Here is a 17,504-nt window from a genome sequence, read left to right on the forward strand (position 1 = left end):
CCGGTGTGTGCCTACTTGGGTTGTCAAGATGGCTCAGGCAGCACCATAGCACATGGTTAGCAGTGCCTGTGACATGGGTGGTCTCTGGTGGCATGTAGCTATCAGAGTCATTGCAGTCACCTCAGCAACGGCTGCAGGACTTCATGTGAGGACTGGTCTTCCCGCTTGTGGATAAATATGGAGAGCTTGCCGTCCACTGCTTCACTCTCTTCTCCAGGATCTTTATCTCCTTTTAAGGAGTTCTTAGGACTGGTTTTTGTCAATGTGGTGTCCGGTTCAGAAGCAGTTGGAGAAAGAACCGTCTGACATCCTTAAAGCAAAAACCAAGGCCCATTCAGAAACACTGCATCCCTGTTTGTGTGGCTCCCCCATACATGAAAACCCCTTTCACCCCTCCCTCTCCTGTCTCCTTTATCACAGAATGCACAGGCGCATCTGGGGCCTGGCCACAAGCAGGAACTGATCTCCAGACACCTTCCCTGTGTCCAGGCACTCCTCACCTGGTACCACATAGTCGGCCAGCTTGGCTAAAAGCAGGGAGGCGATCTTGGAGGCAGGGTCACTCGGGTCCTCCTGCTCACTGTTCAAGGAGGGGACGGAGTAGCTCCAGGGTGGAAGCTCCACATTCCCACAGTCCTCTACGCTCATCAGTGGTAGAGCGGCCCGGCACAGCTGAAGAATGATCAGCACCAGCTTTGGGGATGGACGCTGGTCCAGCAGTAGGGAGAGGAGCTTGGACACACAGGCTGGCTGGCTCAAGATGGCTTTCCCTATGTGGCTCCTGCAAGAGGCGGATGAAAAGGGCTCAGTGTCAAGGTCACCCACAGACATCGGAAGCAAGTGTCCCCTAGGTAAAGCTGGCTGGACAAACCAGCAAGCTCAGACCTCAGGAAGAAGACACAGACTTGACACTGTGCACATGGAATAATTGTCTGGAGCAAACATTCAATGAGTGCTTGTAAAACTGAGCAATACCACCTGGAAGGAGTCATTTCTTCACCCTTTCTGATCTCTGGTGTCTCAAGCTCAAGTGTTCAAGACATTTGAGGGAGCACCAAGACTAGAAGCTGAAACTAAAAGCTTTGCAATTCTGCTCTTGTGCCTTCAGAACATGTGTGCCCAGAGCAAAGCTGTCACATGGTGTTACAGCCCCCAATACGGGTGACCTGCCACAGCCAAACCTACTGAGCCAGCAAAAGGCAAAGAATACATTACCATGTACATGACATGGGAACGTGGGGTAATTAAGCCCACAGAGAATCACCCCTGTTTAAAGATGCAGTGCAAAAGAACAAAGTAATTACAGGCCCCGACTGAGTCTGTGAGTGTGTGGTGCTGAGAATGGAAGCTGGCTGGGGTCCTGTGCACATCAGACAGCACTCCGCCCGCCAGCCTGACTGATCCTCTACATCACTCTGACTTGGCTGACATTTGTGTTTGGATGCAGGTGCATATGCCTGCAAGGCCAGTGGCTCGTACCATCAAGTCACAAAGCAAACAACAGCTCATTGTTCCTTTAGATAGCCTCACGTTTTGAGACTAAATACTCTGTTTCAATGACTTTACTCACTACCATTTTCTTGAAGCATCAGTGTGTCAAAAAGGTCTGGGAACTCAGACGTTCCAAAAACCAACAGAAGCAAAAGTTATTTCAACCACTGACGGGAAAACGGGGCCGGCCATACCTGGAGAGGTCATTGAGAAGACTCAGGACATCCTGCAGGGCGTCGTTCCCAGCAGCCTGATTGCCACAGCACTCTGTGGCTCGAGCAAGGTGGTTGGTGAGGAGACTGGACACCTGTCGGGCCAGCCCTGAGTGCACAGCCTCTGTGGAGCCACCTTCAGAGTTGAAGAGAGGAAGGAATAGTGAGGAGCACACTAGCTTGTAATGTGGGGAATTCTCCCTCTTGGGCTCCTTGCATGGGGAGTCCTCCATCTTGGTCTCCTTGCATTAAAGCATCCTTTGGTCTCATTTTATCATTTTTTCCCCCCTCCGAGTAGCCCTGGCTCTCCTGAACTCACTTTGTAGACCAGGCTGGCCTGGAACTCACTGAGTTCTTCCTGCCTCTGCCTCTCTAGTACTGGGATCAGCATGTGCCACCACGCCCAGCTGGACACATTTTCATCTTGTTCAGTGTTCCCCTAACCCATCAGAGCCTCATTGGAGAGCATCTACACATCAGCATACAGTGCTGAGGGGAGGCCTTCTCATGAGAATGAGATACAGTTAGTTCCTATTTATAGACTGAGTGACACCAACTTCCATGTTCACTCTAGTTTCACTTCCTAAGTATCCTTCGTGAAGGCCACAGCATACCCTGGGTCCCCATGCATACACAGAACCTGGGTCCACACATACACACTGTCTTTTCAGCTTTTCAGTCCTCTTGCTCACATCCCCGCCCCTCAAAAGCTGTGCTTGATCTCCAGCTCAGCTAGTCTGATCCATAGCACCCAATGTGCCCTGGCTCCTGCCACACTGTCATTATCTGTTCACCAATTTCCTTGGCCAGATGTACTTATTTTAAATGTGTGTGTGTGCACACTTGAATGTATGCACAAGTGTGTGCAGATACCAAACAGGCCAGAAGAGGGCAGCAGGTCCCCTGAAGATGGAGGTACAGGGGTTGTGGGTACTGGGAACTGTACTCTGTCCTCTGAAGAGCAGCAAGCACTTTTAACTGCTGAACCAATTTCCAGCCTCCAGACCACAGTTCTTAAAGGACAATGGCTTAATTCCTCTGCTGTCTACTGTGTAATATAATAGGCTATTAGGACATTAGAATACTAAGTGAGGGTTTGCAAATTGGCTCAGTAGGGAAACATGCTTATTGGCAAGACCAACAACCTGAGTACACTGCCTGGGACACACAGGATGAAAGGAAATAACTCCCACAAGTTGTCTTCTGGCCTTCATGTATGTACACAAATGAATAAAAACTACACGTATGACCAGGTCCGGTGGTGCATGCCTTTAATCCCAGCACTTGGGAAGGCAAAGGGCAGGTGGATCTCTGTGAATTTGAGGCTAGCCTGGTCTACAAAGTGAGAACAGGACAGCTAAGGCTACACAAGAGGAACTCTGTCTCGAAAAACAAAACAAACAAACAAAACACTCCAAAAATCCTACATATACATATGCACACACATAAATACATGTAATAAAAATTAGGGCATGGTGGCACATACATTTAATCCCAGCACTCACAGGGCAGAAGCACGTGGATCTCTGTGAGTTCAAGGATAGTTTGGTCGACATAACGAATTCTAGGGTGGCCTGGGCTATTAGGAAATGCTGACTAAAGAAACAAAAACAAAAGCCAAAAACCAAACAGAAAAGTATAAACACAGATCTTGTACACTGAGGAAAAGTGCTTTCTAGTTAACATTAAAAAAATTAAATGTAGCTAAGTGGTGGCTACATGCATCTTTAATTCCAACACTTGGGAGGCAAACACAGATGGATCTCTGAGTTTGAGGTCAAGCTGGTCTACAGAGTGAGTTCTAGGACAAGCAGAGCTACACAGAGAAACTTGGTCTCAAAAAAACAAACAAATAAGGCCCAGCACATTGGTGCATGCCTCTAATCTCAGCACTCGGGAGGCAGAGGCAGGCAGATCGCTGTGAGTTCGAGGCCAGCCTGGTCTACAAAGTGGGTACAGGACAGCCAAGGCTACACAGAGAGACCGTGTCTTGAAAAGCAAAAACAAAAAACAAAACAACCCCCACAAAACAACCAACCAAAATACATAAAAAATACGCAAGCGATTTGAAAATTAAATATATGAGCGTTTCCCCTGCATGTGTGTATGGGAGGGAAGAAGAGGCTGCCAGGTTCTCTTGGACTAGAGTTATATATAGTAGTAAGTCAACATGTGGGTGCTGGGACTCGAACCCAGGTCCTTTGCAAGAGCAACAAGTGCTCTTAACCACTGAGCCAAGTCTTCGGCTTTTTAATTAACTTTTAAAATTGGACTAAAAGTAGAATTTGAAAATATCCTCTTTAAAATACAATGACACAATCATTTCACAGAGATATTTACATGGAGACTGTTGGTGTCACAGGAATATTTATATAGAAACTTTCTCAATTTGGGGGCACCTTCCTTTCAGGGCTGGTGTTGTCAGGTACCGTAGGGTAGCTGTGAGTTTTCACAGAACCATGCCCACGTAGAGTCTTATGACCTTGTCAGCCTGTGAAGGCCATGGGACTAGTAGTTGGATACGGATGGCCATTTCCTTTGTCACCCACAGGAAGTAGAAGAGTCCGGCTGCTCACCTTCCTCTTTCTCCCACTCCACACAGCGGTTGGCCAACACCTGGAAGGCAGCCCAGGCCATGGTGGCCACCTTCTGCTTCTTGGTCTGCTTCTCACTGGAGCTGGACTCGGTCTGACTGCTCAGACTGCAGAGCCGGTCCATGAGCTGCACAAGGCCACTGCGGACCAGGCACTTCTCTTCACTCCTGATGAAGGGCAGAGAAGGGATGCAGCACACCGACCAGCCTTTGGGAAGGCCAGGGTATCAGAGAGGGCTGCAACATATCAGCTCTTTTGGTTAAGGGTGCTGCCATGCACAATGGCCCCGAACGCTTTTCCTGCTATGGTGATGTCTGTGAAGAAGGCCATTCAGAATCAGGGCTGTTCACACAGAACACCCAGCCAGGAACCGAGGGGTCATCTCAGGAACAGACAACATGGTAATCTCTTATCAAAAAAATCACCCTGTGTTTTGTCTCCATGCTTCTCTGTGCATTCTGTATGTCTGGTGCCTTTGGAGGCCATGGGACTGGAGTTACAGACGCTGTGAGGCACCATGTGGGTGCCTGGAACTGAGCTTGGGCCCTTAGGAAGAGCAGCCAGCGCTCTTAACAACTGAGCAATCCCCTCCCAGTAGTTATCGTATTAAGAAGGAGTCCATGAATACTGAACAGCTCCAAGCTACTAGTTAAGTGACCCAAGAAATAAAAGAATTGTGCCAAGATGAAAGAGTCTTATCAGATATGTATTTTTTTGAACCTCCAAATCTGCATGGTATAATACAATCCTAGTGGCAACATTTGGTCACAAGCAACTTACCTAAGGAGCTGTCAGTAGGACAGAATCATTAGGAGGTATTAGATAACCAAAACCAAAAAATCCAATTTGACTATTTTATTTTTATTTATGTGTACGCATTTGTGTCTAGTGTAATGTTTATGTATATTTGTGTCTAGTGTATGTGCAGGTGCCTGCACATGCAAGAATAAGGTATTGGATCCCTTGGAGCTAGAAACTGAAGTTATATCCTCAGCAATAGCAATATGTGCTTTTAACTTTTGAGACATCTTTGTAGCTCCCCAAATCCAATTTTATAAAGTAAAAGAACAAGATGAACAAAACAAGCTGCCTTCTACTTATCTGACCACTTTGGGTATAAGCTACACATGGTAAAGGGCACGCCGTACTCACCTGGTGTAAGGTATGGTACACAGGAGTCCAATGCTGTTTGCACAAGCAATAGGGTAACGAGCACACAGAGACACCACAGAGGTCATGGTCTCACCGAAGGCTTCCTGGACCTGTTCCACCATCCCGCCACAGGTGAGCTCTTCAATTCTACGAGACAAAATCAAGCTCAGATCTCCAGAAGACATCAACAAGGGAAGCACATTTGCTCTGGCAGGAAGCCCAGTGGCAAGAATCCAGAGCTAAAAGTATCTTGGAGCCCGTCAAGCTCAGTGTCAAGGGCCACAGAGCCACAGGACAGTGCTGGGAAGGATTCCCAGGGGTCCCTCAACCAAGATGGCCCACACTTTAGAAACCTCAGGCAATAGTGCCTTAGGGAGCACTAGATGGGGCTCTCTACTGCAGGGTTCTTCAGACCCTTTGGTGAGGCTAAGACACACAGCAGTTGTCAGAGCAGGGAACAGTCACTCATTCCCCAAATGTAGCTGATAAGAAACCAATGATCTGAGACACTTCTGTCATATCCTGCGCAGCACTGAGGACCGGCCATGTACTTACACTAATGCAAGAATGGAGGCCTAGACGGATTAGCTAAGTGTCCCTGTCCAGCTCATGCTCCAATTACCAGCAGAGGATGGGAGCCCAGGTGATAAGAAACAATCCTTTCCCAATGTAGAGACACAATATGGGGCAGATTCTATTTTAATTAATATTAACTATGGGCTCTGGCACAGAAACCATCCCAGACACATGCCAAAGCCTTCTACTGAGTTAGGATCTCTAACGCTGGCTTTAGAACTAATCAAATAAAAATTGTCACTAAAGTGTGTAAAAGGAGCTGACTGAATCACTGGAGTCAATGCAAAACCGAAGGCGACAGTGGGTGATCCTGTGTGTCCATGATTAAACAAGAGCTAAGCGTAAAAACAAACGAACAGTGGAGCTCTGGGACACAGGTCCCTAAGGACGGCTAGAGAAACAGTGTTAGCTAAGATGTACAGAGAACAATCATAACTCTAGGGGCAAACATCACAACTCACCTATGTGAGAACATCGCACATGCACACATTCACACGGACAAAGAGAATCAAGGAGTTGTTTATACGTACACAGTTAGTTCAACAAACCCAAAAAGGACAGGGGGCAATTTAGGACTGAAGGTGTGAAAGAGGGCTTCTTCACACTGTTATGTATCCTGTAGTGATTTTCAAAATCATACACCACTATAAAAATATTTGAGGACAGCTGAACAGTTGCAGCACACACCTTTAATCCTAGCACTCTAAAGTCAGAGGCAGGTGGGTTTCTGAGTTCGAGGACAGCCTGGTCTACTGAGTGAGTTTCAGGACAGCCAGGACTACACAGAGAAATCCTGTCTCAAAAAAAAAAAAAAAAAAAAAAGCTGAGGAAAGACATTAGCAAATGCCACTGTGTGCTTTTGCTCATGGTGGATGGAGCAGTGTGAACTAACAGACACCACTGAACTGACCTGGGTCCCCGCTGGAGGACCATCGTCACTGGCCTCCACCAGGTGAGTCACTCCACTGACCTGGGTCCCCCCTGGAGGACCACTGTCACCGGCCCCGCCAGGTGAGTCACTCCACTGACCTGGGTCCCCGCTGGAGGACCATCGTCACTGGCCCCCACCAGGTGAGTCACTCCACTGACCTGGGTCCCCCCTGGAGGACCACTGTCACCGGCCCCGCCAGGTGAGTCACTCCACTGACCTGGGTCCCCCCTGGAGGACCATCGTCACAGGCCCCACCAAGTGAGTCACTCCACCGACTCGCACAGCAGCAGTCAGCAGCTCCCGCATGTGCACCAGGGCCTGCTTTCGAGTGTTTCCCCGCCGCCACCTTGTCTGTGCAGCCAGAAGGAAGCTGCTGCTGGACACCTGAAATGCACAGAAGAGAGTATGCTGACTCCCAGGGTTGTGCATGCTCCAGCTGCCAGGGGCCGTTCATCAGAGGTCCCCCACATTGTGACCTACCGCTTGGTCAGGGTTGGTGCCAATGAAAGCAAACAGCTGCCCCAGCAGGACGCTGTAAGTGGGCTTGTCCCTGCTGTCTTCAATGGCCAGTGACTGCAGGAGCGTAAAGGAGCTGCTGCGGTGGCTGGTCACATGACGACGCCTACAGAAAACAAAACTGTAATAGATGAGCAAACAAGAACCACACTTAGGGAGGCCATTGTGAAAACCGAGTGCAACTCCACATTGGGATCCCCACCCTGGCCAAAGACTTTTTACCTCTGATTTGCTCGAGTAAATTCCAAGTCTTCATTACCAATCATTTCCAGGTCAGAAGGAGCAGACATGCTTCGAAGGAAAACAGGCTGCCGGACAGCATGCGACGCCACCTTTGTCTCTGAGGCTGATTTGCATGCTGCAAGAAAAAGGAAAAGTGCTTAATACTTCTGCTGTCTGATCTGTGTGGAGGCAGGGAGACAGCTAAGCACAAAGGAAGGACCGTGCTAAGAGCATCTTCACTCGAAGGGAGTGAAAGTAACTTTAAAAACTTAAATTTGTGGATAAACTTCATTTCAGTTTGAATTTTTTCTGTTTTGGTTTTTCGAGAGAGGGTTTCTCTGTGTAGCCCTGGCTGTCCTAGATTCACTTTGTAGACCTGGCCTTGAACTCACAGCGATCTGCCTGCCTCTGCCTCCCGAGTGCTGGGATTAAAGGCCGCCACCACACCTGGCCAGTTTGAAATTAAGTCTTTTTTATTAAATTGGTTTTCCAAAGAGAGGACAAACATTCATTTAATAACTAACAGTGTCCACCATTCACTGTAAGCCCTCTAGGGAGTAGGAGTGCTGGGGCTGGAGCTCAGGTCCCTGGCATTGGCCTAGCATGCGGAAGGAAGGCCTGAGAGAGAAAAAGGGCGAGAAGGCAAAATGGAAGCATTCTCTCTCTCTCTGTGTCTCTCTTATCTCTCTCTTTCTCTGGTAATGGCAGACTGTGTATTAATTAGTAGGCAGGTACTAAGCCACTGTGCTATGTCCCTGTATCTTCACAGGGTCTCTTTGTTGCCCAGACTGGGTTTTGTTTTGTAGCTGTATAATCTGGAACTTGGAATTGTTTTTGCCTCACCTTCCAAATTTCTTAATTAAAATAAACACAGAGTCATTTATTTCAGAAACTGCCTTTGACCCTGTGTACTCCTATGAATATTAAGCTGACTTTGGGCTATCTGATGATGTCTCTACTTTCAGATAGTTGGTAGAGTAAATACTACATTTGAGCTAAACTATGGTTGGCTTTCCTGCTAGACATTCCACTAACCACATCAAGACAATGGTTGTATTACTTTAATTTTTTTTCAAATGATAAATTATATTTATACAGTAAATAAGTATCAACAGTCAACACAAATCAAAACCAACCACCAGCCCAGGGACTGAGAAACAGCTTGGGTGACTTCCTTCAGGGTGTTCATCAGGAAGGGCATGGTGGCACGTGTGCAACACACATGGCAGTGGCCAGTGGCTTCATGATCAGTGCAGCGGGTAACTGGGACATGCGCTGGGTGGCCTGTGGGTAGAGGAAGCCTAGTGGCTATTGGGATGGGGCCCCAGTCAGAAAGGCTCTTGTCTTCGCAGCATAATCACTGGCCCTTATTTTAATTTTTAAAAACATTTATTTCAGCTAGGCGGTGGTGACACATGCCTTTAATCCCAGCACTTGAGAGGCAAACACAAGAGGGTCTCTGTGAATTCGAGGCCAGTCTGGTCTACAGAGACAGTCAAGGACACACAGAGAAACCCTGTCTCAAAAAACAACAAACAAACAAAAGATTTATTTCATTCTTAAGTGTGTGAGTGTGCCCACATATGTGTGCCAGTTTTCATGGAGGCCAAAGGAGGGGATCCAGTCTCCGGAAGCCACAGTTATAGGTGTTGTGAGGCTCCCAACATGGGTGCTGGGAACTCAACTGGGGTCTTCTGTAAGAGCAGGAAGCACTCTTAACAACTGAGCCATCTCTCTAGTCCCATACTTGTTTCATTAAAAAAAAAAAAAAAATCCAGGGGCGGCGGTGGCGGTGTTAGCGGCGGCTGCAGCAAAGCGTTTGGCGCGATGTCTCACACTATTTTGCTGGTATAGCCTACCAAGAGGCCAGAAGGCAGGACTTACGCTGACTACGAGTCTGTGGATGAGGGCATGGAAGGTGTTTGTAAAATGTATGAAGAACATCTGAAGAGAGCGAATCCCAACAGCCCCTCCATCACATATGACATCAGTCAGTTGCTTGATTTTATTGATGATCTGGCAGATCTCAGCTGTCTTGTTTACCGAGCTGATACACAGACGTGCCAGCCTTATAACAAAGACTGGATCAAAGAGAAGATCTACGTGCTCCTCTGTCGACAGGCCCAACAGGCCGGGAAGTAATTGAATTGGAGGCATTAGGGGCTGGGTAGGGCTTGGAACAGGTGCATACAGTGTGCTGTAGTGAACATTTTGTATGATAGTGATCTTGTTTCCATTTTGTTACACTAGAGCCAAGATCGAATGTGTGACATGAAACGCGAATGATATTTTTATTCTGAAACCCATGTCCCCTTTGCTCCTTTTCTTTTTCTTTTTTCTTTTCTTTTCTTTTTTTTTTTTTTTTTACTTAAACATTTTTATGATAATTCAAATAGGAAGTGTTTTTGCCATTTAAGGTTGGTTCAGGTCCTTGAAACTATTCATACCTGCTTTATAGCAGTGTGTGCACTAACCCTTCTGGGGGTGGGGTGGTGACAAGGTTAGTTTTGTCCTCTGGGAAAGTCTTAATGAAAAATAAAGAAATGTTCTGTAAAAAAAAAAAAAAAATCCAGGTGTTGGTGGCACACATGTTTAATCCCAGCACTTGGGAGGCAGAGGCAGGTGGACCTTTATGAGTTCGAGGCCAGCCTGGTCTACAGAGTGGATTCCAAGACAGCCAAAGCTGCACAGAGAAAATCTGTCTCAAAAAACAAAACGAAACAATACAAAAAATGAGTGGTTGGGGAGATGGCTCACACATTAAAGATCTCGCAATCCTCTCAGCCTCAGGTGGAGGAACAGAGAACCCCAAGCCAAAGTAAGCTGGCTAGGGAGAAATACTAGTCACATGGGTGAGCTCTGGGCTTCATCCAGAGAGCCTGCCTCATGGAGTGCGGTGGAAAAGCATTACAGATAGTTCCCAACCTTAGGCCTGCTCAGGCACAAGCACGCATTACACACCCTCTCACGCTCCATACACACACATGAAAAGGAAGTGGAAAAAAACAAAAACAAAACACTGAAATGAAGTTAAGTTACAATTATAGAGAAAAGTCACCATATATCTTAAGACCACAGCTTAAACCTATGGTAAGGATGTCTCTCAGGTGCTACCACCAGCCTGTTATCCCTGAGACTGTGGGTCCCCTCGAAGGTGCTAGCAACTTCAATGGAGTGACTAAGGTTTCCATTAAAAATAGGCTGTTTTAATGAAACAAAGACAGTTGTGGCCAGCGATGCATATAGTTGGCTATGCTGGTAACTCACTGATTTCCCTGGGGGACACATTTTTAGACTAAGAATTAAAATGGGACCTGGAAGAGAGGCCTGGAGGGATGGCTTGGAGGTTAAGAGCACCTGCTGTTCTTAGAAGACCTGGGCTTGGTTCCCAGCACCCATATGGTGACTTACAACCATTTGTAACTCCAGTTCAAGGGGATCCAATGCCTACTTCTTGCCTCTGTGGGCATCAGACATACATTCAGGTGAAGCATTCATACACATGAATTAATTGTTTATAAAACTTAAAAAAAAAAAAACTTTAAAAAAATGTGACCTGGGGATTTATAGTAATGATCAATTCATGCCAAGTCTTGCCATAAGATCCTACATAATGCAAACCCAGTCTTGAGTAAAGAAAAAGAGATTGGCACATTCTAAGACTCACAATGTTGGTGACGCAAATGCTTCTGTTCTCTGAAATACTACTGCTTCTATAACTACAAAAACCATGAACTTAAAACAGGGGTCACTGATTATACAAGCACGCGCCACTGGACTCCTTAGGCACCCCAGGAGGAGCCCTCAAATCTAAAGGGGACACATTCGGGATGACTCCATAGGGATTAAATTCTTAGAGACTAAAGAAAGTAAGGGGCAAGAAGGGAAGTGTTTATATTTCCTTCTCTGTTGTTCTAGATCCCAGGAGTGGATTCTTTAAAAAACAGTTGGTGTGTATTTTATGAACAGAGTCAGGCCGGAGCCAGGAGCAGTACCAGGCGTTTCTGCCGGTGTCCCTGAGATGCTCCTGGTGAGGCCTGACTGGGCTGCAATGGTGACGTGCAGCAGCAGCTCCGCTCGGTTCATCAGACTCTTCACCAGTGTCTTGGTCTTGGCCAGAGGGTGGGAGGGCTTCTGAGTAAGAGAATTCACTTCTTGGAGGAACTTCTCCCTAGAGAGAGAGGCTGGGGTGGGTTTAGTGGTTCTCCAGCTCACCCTGCACAGCCCTCAGGGGCAAGGACAGGAGGTAAGCGATCTCCTAGTGAAGCCTGCTCACCTGCCCCCCTCCATCCAAGGGTTCTCTGGTTTTGTTTCAAATGCCTGTGCTACCTTCTGAGAGTTCAAACCAAAGCTGCTGACTTACCAGTAAGCTACACTCTGAGTATCTAGTGAATGCACAACACTGAAAAGCCTAGCAGGGACTGGACCTCAGTGACCTGAGCACTGAGATGAGGAGTCAGCCTTGAGAGTGAGTAACGTCACTAACCTCAGTGAGAGGACCATGTTTTCAAGATCATTTCCATCAAAGGAGACTTCCTTCATTGAACACAAAAGTTCTAGTTCTTTCATTTTGTTCTAAAGAAGGAAAAATCAAGAAAAGATGGTATGCATGACCTGCAAGAACCAAGTTCACTGTACATTTGTTAGCAGAGACAGATGCTGGGGACCAACCACCACCTTTGGTCTGTGCACTCTGCTACTGTGAGGAGTGATCCTGGTTTTGTTTTCGCTTTTGCACTGCCAGAATTAACCCAGTGCCTTGGACATGCTGAGCGAGAGCTCTCTTTACCATGGCACTGCAGCCTCAAGCTAAGCCTTCAGACACTGCGTCTCCATCTTCCTGCCTTGACTTCCTGAGTGCTGGAATTTATACTTTTATGTGATGGTATAAACATTAAAAATCACATGGTCTCTTTTCTGGGGATTTCTAACTCAAACTGTAATTTAAAATTTTTGCTTTGGTTTTTAAGATTTGAAAGCAAAATTTGATGACAGTGGCAATTTCTTTTCCCTCTTTTCTGTCTCAGTGTAGGAGTGTGTACACATGTGCCACAGTGCCTGTGTGGCTGGAGGACTATTCCTTCTACTACATGGTTCCCAGAGCTGGAACTCAGGTCCCTAGACTTGGTGGCAAGCACCCGAACCCACCAACAATCTCACCAGCATAAAATGGTAATTTCTTTAGCTTTAAAAAAAAAAAAAGATTTATTTATTATTATGTATACAGTGCTCTATCTGCATGTATATCTGGAGGCCAGAAGAGGGCATCATATCACATTATAGATGGTTATGAGCCAGCATGTGGTTGCCGGGAATTGAACTCAGGACCTTTGGAAGAGCTCTTAACTGCTGAGCCATCTCTCCAGTCCCGTTTAGCTTTTGTACAAAGCCATCAACCAGTTAAAAATCAGGTCCTTGTATACTAACATGTCAGTCCAGCTCCTTCCACCTAACCCTTTAGAGAATGGGCACGTCACACAGTGTACAAGGTTTCAGGAAACAACACTACCTTTTCTGCATGCGTGCGTGCGTGCGTGTGTGTGTGCGCGCGCGCGCGCGCGCGTTCACAAGCACACATGGTCCCTCTACTCTTTAAGTGGCAAACCCCAGTGCTGACTCTCACACTGTGCTCACCTCATTGAAATGGTAATCATAAAAGAAAGGCACACTGTTCTCCAGCTTCCCCTGCATGGCATCCTCGGCCTCGCTCTGCCACTTCTGCTCCAGTTCAGCCACACTCTAGGAGGGTTGAAAACACAACATGTACACAGATGCACAACAGACCAAGGGCAATCTGTAAACCTGGAGTCTGGGCTGACAGCTATTGAGCACTTCTGTACTTGCCAGGAAAGAAGCCGCTTCCAAGGGTGGACACATGCTTCCTTCCAAGGGTGGACACATGCCTCCTTTCTCACTCACCTGCAGCTGCCTCTCCATGGCATTGAGCTTCTTAAAGGTCTCTCCCATAATCTTACACAGTAAGTCATATTCCTCAGCATGTTCTTCCTGATACTGGAAATTGATCAGGGACTGCAGTGCATCAACCAGGTTCAAGTGCTTAATAACGCAGGATACCACCATTTCCTCCATGACATCAGGCTGAATTACCTCTCTGTGAGACAATGGAAACCAGTCAGGTGTGTTGTGAGCTTAACTTGGCAACACCATATGCAGCAGGCTGGAGAGTGTACGCTTTGACTCAAACGCTGGTCCACTGCAACCCTTGTGTTAACACTGAGGAAGACATGGTGGCACTGCAGACAGTATGTGCTAGCAACTAATTTAGTATACTAGCCGTTTAAACTAACACTGCCTAATGAAGCTGAAAATCAAAATTAAAGAATGCTCCCTAAGTAAGATTTGTATAATTTGAGCTAGAGTTGTCTCATAGCTGGAACAGGTCTAAAACTCTTGACCAGATGTGCCGGAAGCTGGGGGCAGGAGGACTCACTGCCACTCCATGGCAGCCACATAAAAGCAAGGTGACTACACATGACTAAGGCCTTGGTGCTGAGCACGGAGACAGGAGGGTACAGGCACTTCACCTGGTGAGCTTCATTCAGTAAGAACCCATTTCAAGAGCATGAAGCTGAAGAGTGGTAGAGCAGGGTGCTGCATGTCCCTTCCCAGGCCTCTGTGCACTCCCACATACTCAAAATAAAAACCAGCTTCAGCACCATTCTGCTTCTGATACTGACTTCATGCAGTGCTCAGATGTGGGGTGTAGAGCCTGTGGGGGCCGGGTGAAGGAGATGTGGGGTGTAGAGCCTGTGGGGGCTGGGTAAAACAGATGTGGGGTGTAGAGCCTGTGGGGGCTGGGTAAAACAGAGTGCCATTTACAGAGCCTGGAGGGCTCAGTGGGGACTGGGCTTTGTTGCCAAGTCTAAGAAGCCAGGTTTGATCACGGGACACATCATGGAAGGAGAAAACCAGCTCCTACAAGTTGTCCTCTCATCTGCCCACATGTGCCATGGTGTGCATATGAACCCGTCCCACAAAAAAAGTAATAAGACAAAAAGTGTTTTCTGTATTTGTTTCATTTAAAATTTCATCTACTCTTTAGAATTTTCTCTGAAATGGGTAACTTTGTCCCTGCTAGAAGACTTTAGGTAAGAACACAAGCACACTGTGCTTGTCACTACCCTGGAATCACAAGGAACGATATTCCCAGACAGATGCCAGAGGTCAAGTGGAAGGTCAAATTGTCAGAGAAAAGTCTAGAACTTGCCAGGTTTTACTATGCATCAGCATCCCATGGGAAACGTGCTAGGACACCGCTAACAGCCTCACCCCAAACTGTTCCAACAAGTGTGAAGCAGGGCTGCATACCAACATTCCCAGGGGCTGGCTGGCTGTGAGTGGAGGCCAACAATGAGAACTACTGGCTCCAATCTTACCTGGTGGCCCATCTAAATACTTGGCTCCTATCCATTAAGTAAACACAGGATTTTCATATAGTTGAACTGATTTTTTTATGGCTGTGGGGCTCAAATCCAGAGGCTTATACAAAGAAAACACTCTCCCACTGAGCTACACCCCAACCTCAGGTAAACTCAAGTTCAAGGTTCACTTGCTAGACATATAATAAAACATGGCCTCCCCGCTGTCTGAACATACTTTATACTTGGTCTAAACTGAGGTCGTGCACGCCCAGAAATTTCCCTGAGCTTTATCATGATTCCTGGAGGCAGCCTGATCCGAGGCAGGTCAAAGTAGTTCCCAACAGGAGGCACAAGGACATCCGAGGGGTAGGTGAATTCTCTGTCTTCTTCTATGGTCAGTGGCAGTGGAGATGGACTTGGAGTAAGGGCAGGGGAGATAACACCATTGGCCTCCACCTGCCATTGGCACCTGAGGGGAGAGAGAGAGAGAGAGAGAAAGAAAAAAAAGGAGGTTCTTCACTCCCTCAAAGCTACTTAAATGGTTGCAGCTACATCAGACCCTGAAAGCTCACATGCTTTGTTGGGTTTGTATTCAACAAACCTCCTGAAGCTAAACTGAGCACTGTGTGAAATAATCTCGGGAATCTATCTCCTTTCCCACATGTTATTAGGAATCCCTGGGGCTTTAGAGTAAAAGCTGAAAGCATCACATGGTTACTACCTCCCACCCCATTATGTCTGATTTGCTCATCATCTACCCTCCCTTTGGGGATCCTTCAACTGTACAGTGTTTGAACTGGAGTTCCAAGATGTTAACGAAAAATTAGCAAGGTAAGGCTGAGAAAGGCAGGAGGTGTTATTTTTATCCCATTTCTAAGGTACTTAGACATCAACGAGAGGGTTGGGTAGTGGCACAGTTAGCTGGGAAATGCACTGAGTAGTTTTCCACACGAAGTCCATTTCTGCATGTGGGCAGAGCTAGTCCATGCAGACCTTCTGTTTGTTACCTTTGTAAAAGTTTGGACCTCAACAGCTCCTGACAGGCTTCCTCTTCTTTGGTAATTTCTGGTCCGTTGTACAGGATTCTTAACATGGAACAAGCTAATACAGACAGACCTAAGGCCAGGTCTACCAGGAAGGGCAAGCCTCCTGAGACATCCTCCGAGGACTCCTATAATGCAGACAGGGGCAAACCACACGCACAGGTCAGCGGACACTGGCAGAGCACTGCAAGCTGTGCTGCACCACACTGGACCATCCCCACTGGGTTTTCAGAGCAGCACTGAGTGGAGCAGCTATGGGAATTTGGTACAGTACCCAACTCAGGAATAGAGGCTTTTTGCACTGGAATGACACTGAATGAGGTCTCAATGCAGTTTTAGGCGGTGAACATCTTGTCAGACTTCATATCAGAAAAACCACAGAACATGTGCAGGAAGCTAGGTGGCTTGCTCTCAGCTATGCCTAGTCAAGTGCAGACCTTTATTCCATCAACAGCTGCACTTAAGTTACCTGGTTCCTAGGTAGCAACCATTTTGTTTGATAAACAGAGACCCCTGCCTGACAAGGAGCACATACTAGCCTGCAGTTCTACCCTAGAGGCTCAGTGCTGGGTCAAGCTCAAGCAAAGCTCAAGTCTACAGTACAAGCCAAGAGGAAGTCCAACTCCTAACTCAGAATCCAAGTGCTTATGTCAACTGAGTATCTTTGCTGCCTCTGCCCTGAGGGAACATGCTGGAGCCAGGTCACCCCCTAGGCCTCAGAGAGTCCTAGCCACAGTGGCTCCTGTGCTGCTGAGCTGATTTTAGGTCGCAGCTCTTCATTCCATGAAGTGACCACTCACTCCTGCTAAGTTCCTACTTGCTGATGGAGAGACAGATGGAAGAGTAGCTCATATTTGCCCGGTTTCCAAGGCAAATATGATCTATATCACCAAGGCACACAGGAGAAAGTTCACTCTGCCCACAGCAGAGTTAGGGTCAGTACCTGAGCGCGAACTGTGCAAGCAAAGCCCCACATAGCTTTGTCAGGAGTGTTGTGTTCACGGCCACTTCTCATTTCAAAGGAGAAGGTGACTGTATCGCCTTCAACCTTAAGATTTAAGGGGGAAAATGAACTTTAAAAAAAAAGACAAACAATTTCCAAAAGAGCAATGTATTGCAATGTATTTCAGAAACTGATTTTTTCTTTCCTTCTTTCTTCTTCTTTTTCTTTTTTTTTCCCTTTTTCTTTTTAGATAAAGTCTCACTATGAATTCATGATCCTCCTGTCTTAGCTTCTAAGTCATGGATTATAGGAGTTTACAACCAAATTTCTTTCCCTTTTGTTTTGCTGTTTTGCTTTTGTGATGGGGGTCACTCTGTGCAGCCCCGGTTGGCCTATTACTCACAGAGATCCATCTGCACTCTGTCCTGTCCCTCCCATCTCT

At 46.9% G+C, this 17,504-nt stretch overlaps 1 protein-coding gene and 1 pseudogene across 2 annotated transcripts in view; one reads left to right on the forward strand and one right to left on the reverse strand.

The window, feature by feature from the left end:
- Hectd4 (HECT domain E3 ubiquitin protein ligase 4) overlaps positions 1-17,504 on the reverse strand; it is a 162,072-nt gene that overhangs the window by 57,235 nt on the left and 87,333 nt on the right. For both annotated transcript variants that reach the window (XM_051161587.1, XM_051161586.1), the window contains exons 23-37: positions 17,063-17,167; positions 16,084-16,247; positions 15,312-15,545; positions 13,614-13,806; positions 13,329-13,433; positions 12,181-12,269; positions 11,690-11,865; positions 7,695-7,830; positions 7,437-7,578; positions 7,174-7,340; positions 5,450-5,596; positions 4,280-4,464; positions 1,686-1,839; positions 501-781; positions 121-310 (exon numbers count right to left, since the gene is read on the reverse strand). In XM_051161587.1, coding sequence (XP_051017544.1) covers positions 121-310; positions 501-781; positions 1,686-1,839; positions 4,280-4,464; positions 5,450-5,596; positions 7,174-7,340; positions 7,437-7,578; positions 7,695-7,830; positions 11,690-11,865; positions 12,181-12,269; positions 13,329-13,433; positions 13,614-13,806; positions 15,312-15,545; positions 16,084-16,247; positions 17,063-17,167 — 2,468 coding nt within the window. The remainder of the gene's footprint in view (positions 1-120; positions 311-500; positions 782-1,685; positions 1,840-4,279; positions 4,465-5,449; positions 5,597-7,173; positions 7,341-7,436; positions 7,579-7,694; positions 7,831-11,689; positions 11,866-12,180; positions 12,270-13,328; positions 13,434-13,613; positions 13,807-15,311; positions 15,546-16,083; positions 16,248-17,062; positions 17,168-17,504) is intronic.
- On the forward strand, positions 9,522-9,993 carry LOC127202802 (enhancer of rudimentary homolog; annotated as a pseudogene).

The sequence above is a fragment of the Acomys russatus genome, chromosome 19 (assembly GCF_903995435.1).
Source record: "Acomys russatus chromosome 19, mAcoRus1.1, whole genome shotgun sequence".
NCBI lineage: Eukaryota > Metazoa > Chordata > Mammalia > Rodentia > Muridae > Acomys > Acomys russatus.